The 15,105-nt window shown below is 38.9% G+C and overlaps 1 protein-coding gene across 2 annotated transcripts in view; it reads right to left on the minus strand.

Moving 5' to 3' along the window:
- LOC127872887 (codanin-1-like) overlaps window positions 1-14,886 on the minus strand; it is a 77,565-nt gene extending 62,679 nt beyond the window's left edge. The window contains exons 1-4 of one of the 2 annotated variants that reach the window (XM_052416371.1): window positions 14,732-14,886; window positions 2,690-3,774; window positions 1,353-1,537; window positions 67-165 (exon numbers count right to left, since the gene is read on the minus strand). In XM_052416371.1, coding sequence (XP_052272331.1) covers window positions 67-165; window positions 1,353-1,537; window positions 2,690-3,774; window positions 14,732-14,812 — 1,450 coding nt within the window. In that variant the 5' untranslated portion in view covers window positions 14,813-14,886. Of the gene's footprint in view, window positions 1-66; window positions 166-1,352; window positions 1,538-2,689; window positions 3,775-13,056; window positions 13,180-14,731 lie in introns of those variants that run through there. The other variant, XM_052416372.1, reaches the window with a different exon arrangement.
- Between the last annotated feature and the right edge of the window lie 219 nt (window positions 14,887-15,105).

A 15,105-nucleotide genomic window follows, 5' to 3' on the forward strand; every position in this document is an offset into this window, starting at 1 on the left:
TTTCAGGACCTCATTAGTAAAGCTTGCAAACATTGGAATAACAAGATATGAGAAAAAGCTGTTTACCATTGCCATATAAATATCTCTGCTCCACCTCTCCACCTCGCGCAGTCAACAACTGCACAAGAAAGTACAGCTCCACAACAACATTGGGGAACAAGTTACCTGGAAAATATGCATACCTTTGGAGCACAAGCTGATATGCTTTATGGGAATTACTACAATAGTTGGCATACAATTACTACAATAGTTGGCATACAATTACTACAATAGTTGGCATACAATTACTACAATACTGTAAACGTAATGAAATTCGCCTGTATGAAATTTCGTGGTTTAATAAAAAACAACTTATTCATTGACACGTAATTTTGTGGATTGCAAATTAAAAATAAACAACTTATCGTTGAAACGTAATTTCGTGGATTTCAAATTTTCGGGAAAGACTGACCGTCATAATAATTAAACTGTTATTAAAACAACCAGAGTTAAAACGACGCATAATCTGCTAATCTGTGTTGTCAGCAAGACTTGAGGTTTATGTGCACTGAAGCATTAAAGTGTTGCTAATAATTGTCGATAAGAGCGATAAAGCGGCGCACTGGTGGGGCCCCCCTCGCTAATTGCCATCAATGTTGTTTTGACAAAATTTGCAATTCTCAGCGCAATCGGTCCCCTAGAAGTAACAATTGAGTAATAAGGTCCCCAAAATACATGTGTGAAAAATGTTAAGTCTCTTAACTTAAATTGGCACTAATTGACATATGTGAGAAATCTGCAAACTGTTAACGATGATAAATAAAAAAGAAAAAGTCATAGATATAGTGCAATGTGACCTACTGAAGTGAAGTAAATATTACAAAAACAAATATCTCGGATAACCGACAACAAAAGAAAATGTCAGAAATGGCATTAGGAATGTATAAATAATCGTTGGTACTTGAATTCGTGGTTCAGCGGACCAACGAAATCCACAAAAATTCGTACCACACGAAATGTAATGGTTTTACAGTAGTTGGCATACAATTTTAGCTTATGGTCACAATGTACAAATGTAGTGTTGGAAAAGCTGTTCCATTTTTAAGAAAGTATATTACTGCATAATAAGATATATAAGTTGTAAAAAGCAAGTGTTTGGTATTTGTTTCAAATGGTAGACAACAAACCAATCAGTTCAAAAAGATTATTCCTATTTGACAAATATGTTTAATTTGCTAAACCATTTGTCAGCAATTTCCCCCAAAAGGTCTTTCCTGATTCTGCCTTCAAAAAGAGTACCGGTCCATTAGTAAAAGAAATACGATTGACAATATATCCGCAAAGTGTGTTAGCTGCTGTCCCTCATTACATACCTTCCAAGCATTTTGAGTAGAGACTGACCAGCATGTCTAGTCGGTCTTGCTGGGTGACCTCTGCCAGTCGAGCCTCTGTGATCTCACACACACTGGCACTGTGCTCCAGCAGGCTCTTGGTCGGGGTGGGCGCTGACGTCTGGCTGGATTCGGAGGCCTGGCTGTGGCATCGCTCACGCTCTTTCCTGAAGTACGGAAAATAGACAAGTAGTTGTATTGTCAATGCAGGATTTTGGAGACTAAGTTTATACCAGTTATGAGTATACATGTACCAGTAATAAGTATAAAAAATTATTAACACTTTACCACTCAGAAGCAGATTTTGATGTTTTTGTTGTCTCTTAGAAAAAAAGACTTTTCTTATATGTAATTGATTTGAGTTTTAAAGGCTTCCTTTCCAAACTTAAGGTATGTGATTTTTTTCCCTTCTTTATAAAGTACCCATAAAAGGTACTGTCATGATTGAGCAACTACCAAACGGTCTGAAAAATTCCCAAAAACGAAGGAAATTTGTGTCAATTTTGTTCTATAAGTGCATTTTGTACAAGTGAACAAATAAAATGAGCTCCAAAACTAGCCATTTCAAGCCAAATGGCATGTAAATGAATGTTTTGATTGGTATGTGGAGTCAATGCCAAGCAATTAAAAAGACCCTTAATTCTAAATCTGGAGAACTCACATTGTCAATTTTTCCAATTTCAGGGGCTTTTGCCCTAATTTTTCCCAAGCGGTATAGTACCGGTACTTTTTAAAATTGGTAAAAAAATTGCTGCAGGTACTGATAAGCAGCAAACAGCATAAAACCAGAACAGCCTGTGAGTAAATTAAAGGCTGTTCTGGTTTTATGATGATTGTATTTAGCTATTTTCAATTTTCCTTCTGAGCAGGAAAAGGTGTCAAGACAAATTTTGGGCTTATAAACTAGTCAGTAGTGTAAAATATCAATACATAAATATATCAATATACTTATAGTCATTAAAATAAGTGTTAAGGGCTAACATGGCTGAATGCCTGTATCTTTATTGAGAGCAATTAAAAGCATGTTATAAGTCTGCAAATCAAAGTTATCTGTTTGATTTCTTGCTAACTTTAAGAAAACTTTCATTACAGGAAATAATGAGATATATGGACTTCATGGACAACAGAAAGGAAAACAAATATTGCACTTTAAATGTTGATTGCTGTTAGTTTAGTATACCTATTAAACTTAACTGAATTGGCATTCAGAGATGCTACATGTAATACTTACGATTTTATGCTGAGTTTTATATACAACTATTCTTTTGTTTTTAACAATAATATTGTTCTTAAATATTATCACAATGTCTCCTACTCACTTTAAAAGTTCTCGTTCCTCGTGTAGGGTATCGGTTACTTGATTCTTTTCAACTTTAAAAGCTATAACCAAAGGCTTTTCATTCTCATCAATTGGTACAAGAAAGGCAGAATTCTGTTGAACAAAGTTGTCTCCCTTCACTTGGGTAGGTGTTATCCTCCTTGTTCCAGAATTTGACTGAACTGTCACAGGAGAAGTCCTTCTTATCTCTTGTAGTCTGTCTCTTGCAAATTTCCCAATAGCCATAACTTCACCATTGCTGTTATAATTATTTGAGAAGTTTATCACCCTAGTTGCTCGTAAATTATCACAGTTGTTGGTTAATGCTGGTGGAATATTTGAATCTAAAGAACGCCTATTATTTGATGTTTTATTTCCGCTACCTCCCATTGGTGGAAAGTCATTGGAATTATTCAAACAGAAGACAGGTGCTTGACTCACATTAGGTTGGTGACTAGACTGCACAAGGGGACTGAAGCTGTGCCGCTTCTTTCCGCCAGATCTTCGTCCGCTATTCCCAGCTGGCGAAGGCATAGCTTCAAGACTGAACTCTTTTTTATGACCAGCTGAATGTGGAGATTTCTTCCTCCAGATTGTGGAACTGTTGCCCTGTTCAGGGGTCACCATAAATTCTCCCAAACTGATTTTCTGTTTGGACCTTGATTCAGGGGTCTGTTGGTTGTGACTGCTTCGACCACTTCCGCACTGAGGCGAAGCTTTCTGAGAACAGTTCTGACCTCGAAACTGCTTCCCATGACTGCGATCCCCTTTCTGATTTATATTGGCAAAGCCAGGAGAGTCTATTGAATTGTTTGGTGAAAACACGGACGTCGGAAGGATATTGAGCTCATCTGCATCCCCAGCTGGACTAGCACCAAATAACTGTTGTCGCTTACTGGCACTGCCTTTCGTATGCTTCATAGATTTTTGCAATTTCTTTAGAGAAGGTGTTTTTGCTGGGGATGGTGTAGCACATGCAGAGCTTTGTATCAAATGTATGGTGTGGTCCCTCAAGTAATTCAAGAAAAATGGAATGAATTCCTGCTTCAAATTGCTTAGGTCTTTGAGACATGATGATTCTACACCCTGCAAAAAAAGTAACATGTTGAATCAAGATTTAATGATCACATTGACATGTACATGTAAATAGCAAACTTATTAAATATATTAATAATACAACCTCATAAAACGTCTAGCAAAGCTGCTTAAGTCATATGATATTTCAGAGCTTCGATGACTTTGAAAGCAACTTAATTTACTTCATTACATCCAATCTTAAAGATGCAATCAATGTTTTTTGATAATATTTGTGGGAAATAGTGAATTGTTTTGAATGAAACCAATATTAAGAACTTCTATACACATGCAAGTTATTGATAATGTTTCTCTATGGTATTAAATTGAAGAGTTCAATTTTAGTAAGCCCAAAGAAAAGCATTCGTTGAACACAGTTTTTGAAGTGTAATTTTTAATTGTAATTTTTTCTTTATTTTTTTTTAATATTGCATTGCTACTAGATAAGAGATATGTACATGGTTGACTTTAGTGACTTTGCATTATTTTAATATCGATCAGTGTTAAATTTTAAGGTAAAGATCATCAATATACCCATGTGAAAGAAAAAAAAATCTTACAGGGTATTTTTAAAAATTTACCGGACCTCACCAAGCCTTGTCCTGCTTGAACCAAAAAAAGAAAATACCTTTTATAGAGTTAATTATTATCTTTATGATGTTCACAGTTAATAACTGTCTAAATACAATAAAATAAAAACTAAATTTTAACATTTTCTATTGAAAAATGTGGTAAAACATTCAATTAAAAATGAAGAAAGTATTTTTTTTAATACATTTTCAGGATTAAATCGACAATCGATAAACACAGTTTTGCTTTCAAGATGCAGGGCTCAACATTAATGGTTGTCCGATTGCCCCTGGAAAGTAAAAATTGGGTCCGGGCAAGTTATTTTATAATCTAGTTGTCCATCCGGGTAAGTGCAAACAAGGGACGAAATTGTCACAAAACCAGGTTTTCATTGTGAAAAAAAAATCTGATAAAGAGAGAAAACTCAAACTGAACTTTTGAAATGAACAAACAAAATTATCCCCCTTTGTAAGTTTGTTTTTAAAAAAAATCTATTTTTAGTCGTGGCGACCTTGACATTGGAGATATTGACGTGATTCTTTCGTGCGACACACCGTCCCATGATGGTGAACAAATGTGCCAAATGATTTTAAAATCTCACAATGAATGACATAGTTATGGCCAGGACAAGCTCATTTATGGCCATTTTTGACCTTTGAACTCAAAGTGTGACCTTGACCTTGGAGATATCGACATAATTATTTCGCGAGACACACCGTCCAATGATGGTGAACAAATGTGCCAAATGATTTTAAAATCTGACAATGAACGACATAGTTATGGCCCAGACAAGCTTGTTCCGCCCGCCCGCCAGCCCGCCCGCATTCGCCGATCTAATAACCAGTTTTTTCCTTCGGAAAACCTGGTTAAAAACCCACAAAGAAGAACGTGTGTTTCTGTGGTTAAATAGTACAAATAATCACAAACGATTTTCCTAATGCACGAATTTACCTCGGCGATTGTTGTTTGCGGAATTTAGAACTAACTACGCACGGTGCGCATGCATTTCCAAACTTATTTTTAGAAACGAAAATGGCTTGGGATTCCAAATATCAGCTTTCAAATGCTTTCATTACTTCAATAACAAAAACATCGTTGGTGTTTTCAGTCACGAAGAAAACTAATAAAATTATATAACTATATAAAAACAACAAAACAATAGCTTTGGTATATATATTTCATTTTTTGCGAGATACATTTTCAACAATCATTTGTTTTACGTCAATTGACATTTTTGTTACGGTTCACGTGTTGTTTACAGTACTGTTAGCAGATGAGAAATGTCTAGTTTATTTAGCTTCGGCTTTACAGGTAACTGTAAGTCTCTGCAAAATCCAATGAAATATGCACAGAAAAATCTTCCGAAAGTGCCAAAAAGTACGACTTGAAGCGAAAGCGCAACTTTTTACTAAAATGGAAAAGTGAGTTTGAATGGCAACGTAGACCTGTGTTTGCTGACGAAGACATGGAGGAGAATGACAAATTATTTCATTAATAATCAAACATTTGCACAAATCTACATTTAGACTTTAATTATACTTTAATTGCTGTAATCATTTTGTTAAATTAATAAATATGCAAAAATAAAACAGGTTTTGTGGTGTATCATTTTGATCTTTATTAAAAAATATGAGGTTTACAGTTAATGTGACATTTCATGTTTTGGCAAGTGGCTTTACATTCAGGGCAAGTAGATTTTCTAAGTACTTGCCCGGCAGGGCAAGTTGGTTTTAAGGTTAATGTTGAGCCCTGAGATGAGAAAACAAACATTACCGGAATAGTTTAGTGTCACGATAAGAGGAAAATCATCCAACCAAAATGTTTGCCGTACTCGGTCAGCACGTCTGGAAATCGTTCCTGAACGCCTTGATAGGCTGTCCTTATTTACAAATTGCTATTTTGAATTCAATTTTGTATCGAAAAGCATTGTTCTTAAATGTGCCATTTGAAATTCGCAATTAGATTTTAATGACCCTTGTCATGCGAAAATGGGTCTTATTCCATATGCGCCCATCATAACTTAAAATGGCCTGTGGAAAGCACTGGACTGAAGGATAAATGCTTTCAACTGACTGGGATTCAAACAAGACTCTTTGCAAACATACTTCACATGTAATAACTTTGCCATTATATATGTGTTGTATTTTTTTATCAATTATGACATTTTGAAAATGTACTAACATGACCCTTCAATATTGTTAATCGAAAACACAATGACTGTTACAGTTTGTCAACCAGTTCTGGATAATCAGCAGTTCCGATTAATTTGTTTTTAATTTTCCATAATGCCCCAATAAAAATAAAATGGTTAAGTGTCTAAGGTATACATAAGGTAAAGGAATAAATTAACCAAGTTTTAGCAAGAAAGCTTTTGTATTATGCTTACAGGGGGGATAATTAAATGCAGCAAAAAGTTAACCGGAACTGATTGAATGAGTTATGTTTTGAAATGTCAGGGGTTTCGCTGTCATTCGCCATTGGCGCAAATGGCGCAAAATTTTTAAAAGTGCTTAACAACAGAAGCTGATGTATATAATGTCCAAATGACCAAATATAACTGTTTAACAATTTGAATTGAAATGCTTTATTTTCTGATGTTTTATATTTCTTTTTCCCTTTCAAATGATGTACATTGGTGTGATTCTATGTTTAAATAATTAATTTTGAAACATTTATGCAGCATACTGTTTAATACATAAATGTTAACATTATTAAATTATTTTGGTTATCTGTGTTGATTATCAAGTTGAAAAAAAATGTTAATTATATAAAAATAAAGCTTATTAAGACTTATGAAGGTACTTATTGTTTTTTATGTAATAACAGACATTCCCAAAAGTATTTTAAGTCCACAGGACATCCGGTCCGGTAGTCTGAGATAACTTGCAGGACCGGACTGGGATTCATAGGACCGAAACATCAATGTACAAACATATATATCGTATTTATATATTTGCAAAGTGAAGTGTTATGTCGTTCGGCAACAACTCAGATGCTCCATTAATACTAGGTGTTGGTTGTTTTCCTAAGTCGATAAGGTGTATGGTTACATATTTGTTTTCTTAATTTCATGTGTGTCAATTGACCCAAATTTGAAATCCGGAAAATTAAGCTAGGGGTCTGTGACCGCAGGACTCCAACGGGGATTAAGGGCCGAGTCCCTATGGGGGACACCCCCGTGACCTAGCTTATTGTACTTATTGTACTTTTTTTGTAGTATTTCTAGTTTCAATTTCTGGTGACTACAATGCGAAATATTATAAACCATACAATCCGTATCACCGCATGTGTATGGTCATTCTATAAAAATGTTATAAAGAACATCGAAAATAAATTTAAATTGACAAATCATACTGTATCCGAATACGACAGTCCGAAAACGTGTACATGTTTTGCACATATAATAAAATGTGCTTTATACATATCGTTTGAATGTATAAAATGTAAACGAGTAACCAGTAACCTAGCAAATATGTAATCAATATATAATTCGGTTAACATATTGCTTTACAATATGCTACTGCAGTGCGTAACATTGCTATAAATTGATCACTTAAAATTTCAAGATGGCGGACATAAGCAGCATTTCGCAGAATCTTAAGATTTTTCGGAAAGTAGCGAATAGGTTTCGTCAGTTACCGTTCATTCTTTGCCAGCCGCTAACCAATTAGAACAATAATTAAAATAAGGACGAAATTGGTACCAAGCGCAAATTTCCGGAATGCCCAGGAATATTCGTTCTTAAATGATCGCTCACAGGAACGAATTCTATAAAATAAATCAACTTTTCTTCTTGAATTATTTCCCGGACATTCGGACCGGCAACATGGAATTATCACTCGGACCTGTCTCTAAAACGTAGGTCAGGTCCGACGGTCCGACACTTTTGGGAATGTCTGTAATAACATACTTTTTAAAGTGATAATATAGTCTATGACATTTATGTAGTAAGGTTTCTTTAAATGATTGTTCTTATTATGTTGGGAATTTAGCGCGCCGTCGTGTGACGCCGCCTTTGGCGCGCCGTTGTGTGACGCCGCCGAATAACGTCATATACATGCACGTCATCTTGTTATTGTTGTTTCAGTTAATATATTGTTATGATTGAGAAAGGACGACATTAAAACGTAAAACACAACGCTATACTTATTTATTCAATTCAAGTAGACATTTTGGTGCTGTGACGAAAAAACTAAGTATGCCGTCAACAAATACAGATAAGTTAAAGGGGCAGAGACTAGGAAATCAGAAAGTTATTGTGCGATTAATCGAAAGATTGGAAGAAAATGACAAATTGCAGTTTGAACCAACCATCGTTGCAATAGAGAACCAGTTGGAGATAATACGAGTATTAAATGAGAAAATAATCGCACTATCAGACGCGGAATCGACCCCAGACGAGCTGTTGGACACGGAGCTTAGGAGATATCGTCAAAATCTGCGTGATCACCCATCTTCAAGTAGGACAGCCGTCCATGATAGTAGTCTGTTGATGTCCATTCTGCAGCCAACCGAGTCATCCAATACACGTTATCAAAGCGTAGAGGAAGAACCACACGGGTCTCTGCAGTTACCTATCCTACCGACATCATCCGAAAACGTTAATCAGTCGTCGCTTCCGGCCTTTCATCAACCCCGTCAAGTCGCTACGGCCATCGCTGACACCAACATAATGCAACCAGCCCAGCAGAGTATGTATTTTCACCAGCTTCCAAAGCTCAAGCTCATAGCATTTAACGGCGACATCTTAACGTGGCAATCATTTTGGGACAGCTATGAATCGGCCATACATAAAAACGGAAGTTTGACAGATGTCCAAACATTTAATTATTTGAAGACAGTGCTGGAGGGCGAGGCGTCCAGAACAATTGAAGGGTTTGCTCTTACCAACGCTAACTACGGCCAGGCAATCTCACTTTTGACTGAGAGGTATGGACAAAAACATAAAATCATAACGGCATATATAAATGCGTTATTACAGCTTCCGTCCCCTAACGCCACTGTGCAGAGTCTACGTGGATTTTATGACCAAATGGAGACGAACATTCGGGGTCTGGAATCGCTAGGAGAATCGCAAGAGAATTACGGCACACTCCTCATTCCCGTCATTCTGCAGAGACTTCCGCCAGACACAAAACGGAATTTAGCCAGAGATCACGGGACTGGTAGTTGGACATTGAGTGATCTTCGACGCGCCATTTATCGGGAGATCGACATTATGGACGCAGGGAACACACACAACGACCAAACAGACTTGCTACCCACTGCAGCGTTTCACACTGGGTCCCGGAAGAAGACCATTTACAACCGGAAGTCACCGAAATGTCAGAATGAAATCCAGCAATGTATGTGCATGTTCTATGAAAGAACCCATCAGGGTGAATGCAAAACAGTAAGTGACATTTCAGTGCGCATTTCCATCGTAAAGAAAAAAGGACTTTGTTTTAATTGCCTGAGCAAATTGCATCAAGCTGTAAACTGTCCATCAAGATTTCGCTGTCGCATATGTAAAGGCAAACACCATTCATTCATATGTGAATCGTCACAGGAATCATCGCATTGTGTCACAAATAAAACCTCTGAAACTTCACAGAATCGTTCTAGCTGTCACAATGGTCATACATGGAGTAACAGACTGAGAGAGGGGGCAGCCATATTACACTCGTCGTCATTGACATCCCACTTAGATGTTCTGTTGAAGACAGCAGTCTCACCGGTATGCGCCGGCGGACGGTACGCTGAGGCCAATATACTCATGGACGAAGGTGCGCAGAGATCATTCATTACGCAGAAGTTAGCCGACAAGCTGCAGTTGCAACATGACGGAACTGACGTCATCAACTTGTCATCTTTTGGAGATCTCGCACACAGCGTCAGGCGTCTTCATACAGCAACCATCAATATCGTGGCAACAGATGGATGTATGATTCCCATTCGGGTACTTATCTTTCCTGTAATTGCGAAACCATTAATGAACCGCTGTCGACAGTCTATCAAGAGTTTGAAGTATCTACGAGGGCTGCAACTCGCACATCCAGTGACGATGGAGGATTCATTTGAAATCTCTCTACTTGTCGGTGCAGATTTCTACTGGCAGATCGTGGGAGACCAGGTAGTACGAGGCGATGGTCCTACAGCTGTCAGCTCTCGCATCGGCTATTTCCTGTCAGGGCCACTTCCGGAAAGCGCAAATCATGGAACGAGCGTTATGGATGTTATCACTGCACATGTAGCTACAGATGTATCACGCTTCTGGGATATTGAGACGTTAGGCATCAAACCGGAAGACGCAGAACAGGCATGCGCAGTCGACATTATGAAAAGCTACCAAGATACGTGTTTAACATTTTCTGACGGTAAATACACAGCAAGATTGTCATGGAAAGAGGAACCCGCTACTCTACCTACAAATTACGAAATAGCAAGGAAGAGAACAGAAAGTAGCATAAGAAGACTTAGTAAAGACCCAGCAACACTTGCCTGTTATAGCAAGATCATAAATGACCAAGAGAGATGCGGATTTATTGAACGGGTCGAAAACGATAGCACATCGGCTCGTATTCACTATATTCCACATCATGGGGTTAAAAAGGACTCTGCTACAACTCCAATGAGAATTGTTTACGATTGTAGTTGTCGACAAGTAACCGGAAGTGCCAGTCTCAATGATTGTTTAATGTCGACGCCACCGGAACTCAATGATCTGACACTGCTTCTGATGAAGTTTCGAATAGGACAGTACGGTGTTGTCTCTGACATAGAGAAGGCATTCCTCAACGTTATGCTACATGAAGATGATCGTGATGTCACAAGATTCCTTTGGCTGTCGACCCTACAGACCCATGCAGTTCACTGACGACATACTGTTTCCGAGCTGTTTTATTCGGAGCAACGTGTTCCCCATTTATTCTAAGCGCAACAATTTTGAAGCACTTGACCCTGAACAAAGACAACACAGCTGCGAGCACAATCAGCAATGACCTATACGTCGACAACGTCGTTTCAAGTTTCACATCAGAGACTGATGTACTGAAGTACTTCCGCCAGGCACGTGAATTGATGGCAGCCGGCGGCTTTAACCTGAGATCATGGACGTCAAATTCAAGCGAACTGAGGACTATGGCTGAAGCTGAAGGTGTCGTAGACAGGGATGCTGTGATAAAGGTGTTAGGTTTGCTATGGGAACCGGAAATAGACCAGATGTCATTTGTCATGCGCTCCATAAATTCCAAGGAAAAGGCTACTAAGCGTCGAATTTTAAGCAGACGTCGACGATTTATGACCCGCTTGGCATGTTAGCCCCAGTCACCATTCGTGCAAAGTTGCTAATTCAGGACCTATGGAAGCGGAAGTATGCGTGGGACACACCAATTCCGGAACGTGAACAAAACACCTGGCTACACATCGCAGAAGACTTAAATGAAGCTTTGACGACATCATTCCCGAGACAGTATTTTCCGGACAACCCACCGAACATGGTCGATGAAGATTACGCGTTACACGTGTTTGTTGACGCCAGTACACGTGCGTACGGCGCAGTCGCATACCTGAACACATCGTCGAATTCAGCGTTTGTCTTTGCCAAGAACCGAGTGGCTCCAGTAAATGAATTATCTCTACCGAGGCTGGAATTAATGGCGGCGCTCATTGGCGCACGTGTCGCCCAGCACGTGATGAAAGCTGTTCTATGCAAGAGAGTAGTCTGCTGGTCTGACAGTCAGATCACGCTGCATTGGATACATTCTACATAACAATTAAAACGTTTTGAGAAGAACAGAGTAGAAGAGATCCGGAAGCTCATCCCAGACGCGGAATGGCGGTATTGTCCGACAGTCGACAATCCGGCGGATCTCCAGACACGCGGCATCTTTGCGTCTCAACTTAAGAAAAGCATTCTTTGGAGAGAAGGTCCCCAATGGCTGAATGACAAAAGTAAATGGCCGTTGTGGAATACAGCAGCAATCACGACAGTGTTGTTGGAAACAGAACAGAAAAAGAAGATGATGATAATGATGAAATCGTTTGCGTACAGACCTCCAACCTGATGTCAGCAACTGATTCTCACATCATTGTCGATTGCGAAAGATTTAGCAGTTACCGGAAATTAATTCGTACTACAGTTTTCGTATACAGATTCGTAAGAAATTGCCGGTCAACACCTGAAACTCGACAACTCGGTTGTATTTCTGTGAATGAGATGAACTTTGCTGAGAAAGCATTGATACGAAGTGTCCAAAACCTGAGCTACACTGACGTAATGACAGAGCTTAAAAATAACAACATACGACAGTCGATCATTAAGCAATTACGTCTCTACATTGACGATGATGGATGCATTCGCTGTGGCGGGAGGATTCACAACGCACGAATACCTGCAGATACAAGATTCCCGTATCTCCTGCCTATACGCAGCCATTTTACGACATTGATCATAAGAGACGCTCATTGCAGCCAGTTACATGCTGGCGTTTTGCAGACAGTAACTCACATACGGCAAAAATACTGGATACCTTCAATTCGCCAGCGAGTCAGGGGTATTTTAAGGAAATGTACTACGTGCTTGAAGATCAACAGCAGACCCTACAGAGCGCCTACCTTCCCTCCACTTCCGAAAGACAGAGTTTCTGACGAGGCACCGTTCACAGTTACCGGCGTAGACTTTACGTGCGCCCTTCACGTCAGAGAGAAAACAGGTATACATAAGGTGTACATTTGCCTATTTACCTGCGCCAGTACCCGAGCCGTGCACCTTAAAGTTGTTCCCGACTTATCAGAAGAAACCTTCATGCTGGCATTTAGACGGTTTGTCAGCCGACGCTCCGTACCGAAGATTATGATGTCAGACAATGCGACCACCTTCTGAGCTGCGGCGAGTCACATTCACCGAATGACACACAATACTCAGGCGTGTCTTGCAGCACGGGGCACAGAATGGAAGTTCATACCGCAACGCGCACCTTGGTATGGTGGTTGGTGGGAACGGCTAATAGGCATCACGAAGAAGACCATAAAGAAAGTACTTGGTAATGCTTCAGTAGACTTACATACACTGCAGACCGTCGTCACTGAAGTAGAGGCAATTATCAATGACAGACCGCTCATATTCGTTTCAACATCACGTGAAGATCCAGAGCCGTTAACACCCGCTCATCTGTTGTACGGCAAGCGGATGACGTCACTGCCTACATACGACACTCCCGATGTAGACGATATCATTTGGCGCAATCATACCAGAGAGAACGCAACACGGCGTCTTGACCAACACAGACGAGTCATCGACCAATACTGGGCGTGCTGGAAACGTGAATACTTGACGTCACTAAGCGGGCACCATAAGACGAAAGGCGGCAACAACCATCAGATGATACGTTTGGGCGACGTTGTTATCGTGCAGGACGATTTCAAACCGCGACTACAGTGGACCCTGGCTGTGTTAGACGAGCTTCTCACCGGAAATGATGGGTTGACGAGGGCCGCGCGCCTCGGTACATCAAGTCGAATCACCACCAGACCTATCGTTAAACTATACCCGCTAGAAGTTCACTGTGACGACAACTGACTTTAATTGTGTGCAATCAAGTGTTGAACTCTTTTCTGATGTTTTGGACATTTGAAGTTTTAAAAACATCAGTAGATTTAATTTTTTTATTTAAATAAGCATATTTTGTAAGTGAATATTAACATTTCGCGGCCCGGAGAATGTTGGGAATTTAGCGCACCGTCGTGTGACGCCGCCGTTGTGTGACGCTGCTGAATAACGTCATATACATGCACGTCATCTTGTTATTGTTGTTTCAGTTAATATATTGTTATGATTGAGAAAGGACGACATTAAAACGTTTAACACAACGCTATACTTATTTATTCAATTCAAGTAGACATATTAATAAGGTTGGAATAACTGATAGTTTTCAAGCCGTGAAAAAGTGGCGACAACTTTTTTTGGGCCAGTGAAACCCCTGAATGTGCATATGGATATAGAAGGCTTTATTATTTTCAAATAAACTTTTTGCTGTTGAAAACAAATGCCATGACAATGTTTTGAAATACTAATTTTGTAAGTTGAATGATTTTAAAAAAAATTCGGAAGCCGAAGGGTGAACTTTAATTGGCTATTTTGGACAAAAAACTGCATGCATGATATGCCGTCTTGCCTAACCTGTTATCATACAAAATACATTTTACCCTTTATTTTTACATCTTCTCACTCTGATACTAAATCCCGAAAGAAATTATTGTGGCCAAAAGAATTAACGTTTTTTGCCGGGTTATTCTAAACTGGTTGACTGACTGTAATTGTTATTGATAATTGATGGGTGGGGTGCGATTTTTTAATACAAAATAAAGATTGTCATATTTTAAAATGCTTGTATTGGTGGATGTTATATAAAATACGTACACCACTTAAATCGGAGAGCCACGAGACCAAATCCGTTGGCGAGATCTTTTCCTGAAGCACTAATTCTAGAATTGATGCCATTTTTGATAGTTTAAACGTCGCTCCATCGCAATCGACGGTAGCCGGGTACCAAAAAAGGAAACCAATAATTGGGAGGAAAGCGTATTTTATACGAAAGAAATATATAATATCATTAGGTTACATACTACCATTAAATTGCCGCAAAACTAAAACAATATTGGCATTTCCGATAGTAAAATAATTTGCAACGTTGCATGCATAAGTTAAAAGTTTTAATCATTTTCTAAATATTTAGCCTAAACATTTTAACTTATAGACCTCTGCTGTGTATTTTGATATGTGTTAATATGCGA

The sequence above is a fragment of the Dreissena polymorpha genome, chromosome 3 (genome assembly GCF_020536995.1).
Source record: "Dreissena polymorpha isolate Duluth1 chromosome 3, UMN_Dpol_1.0, whole genome shotgun sequence".
NCBI classification, from domain to species: Eukaryota; Metazoa; Mollusca; class Bivalvia; order Myida; family Dreissenidae; genus Dreissena; species Dreissena polymorpha.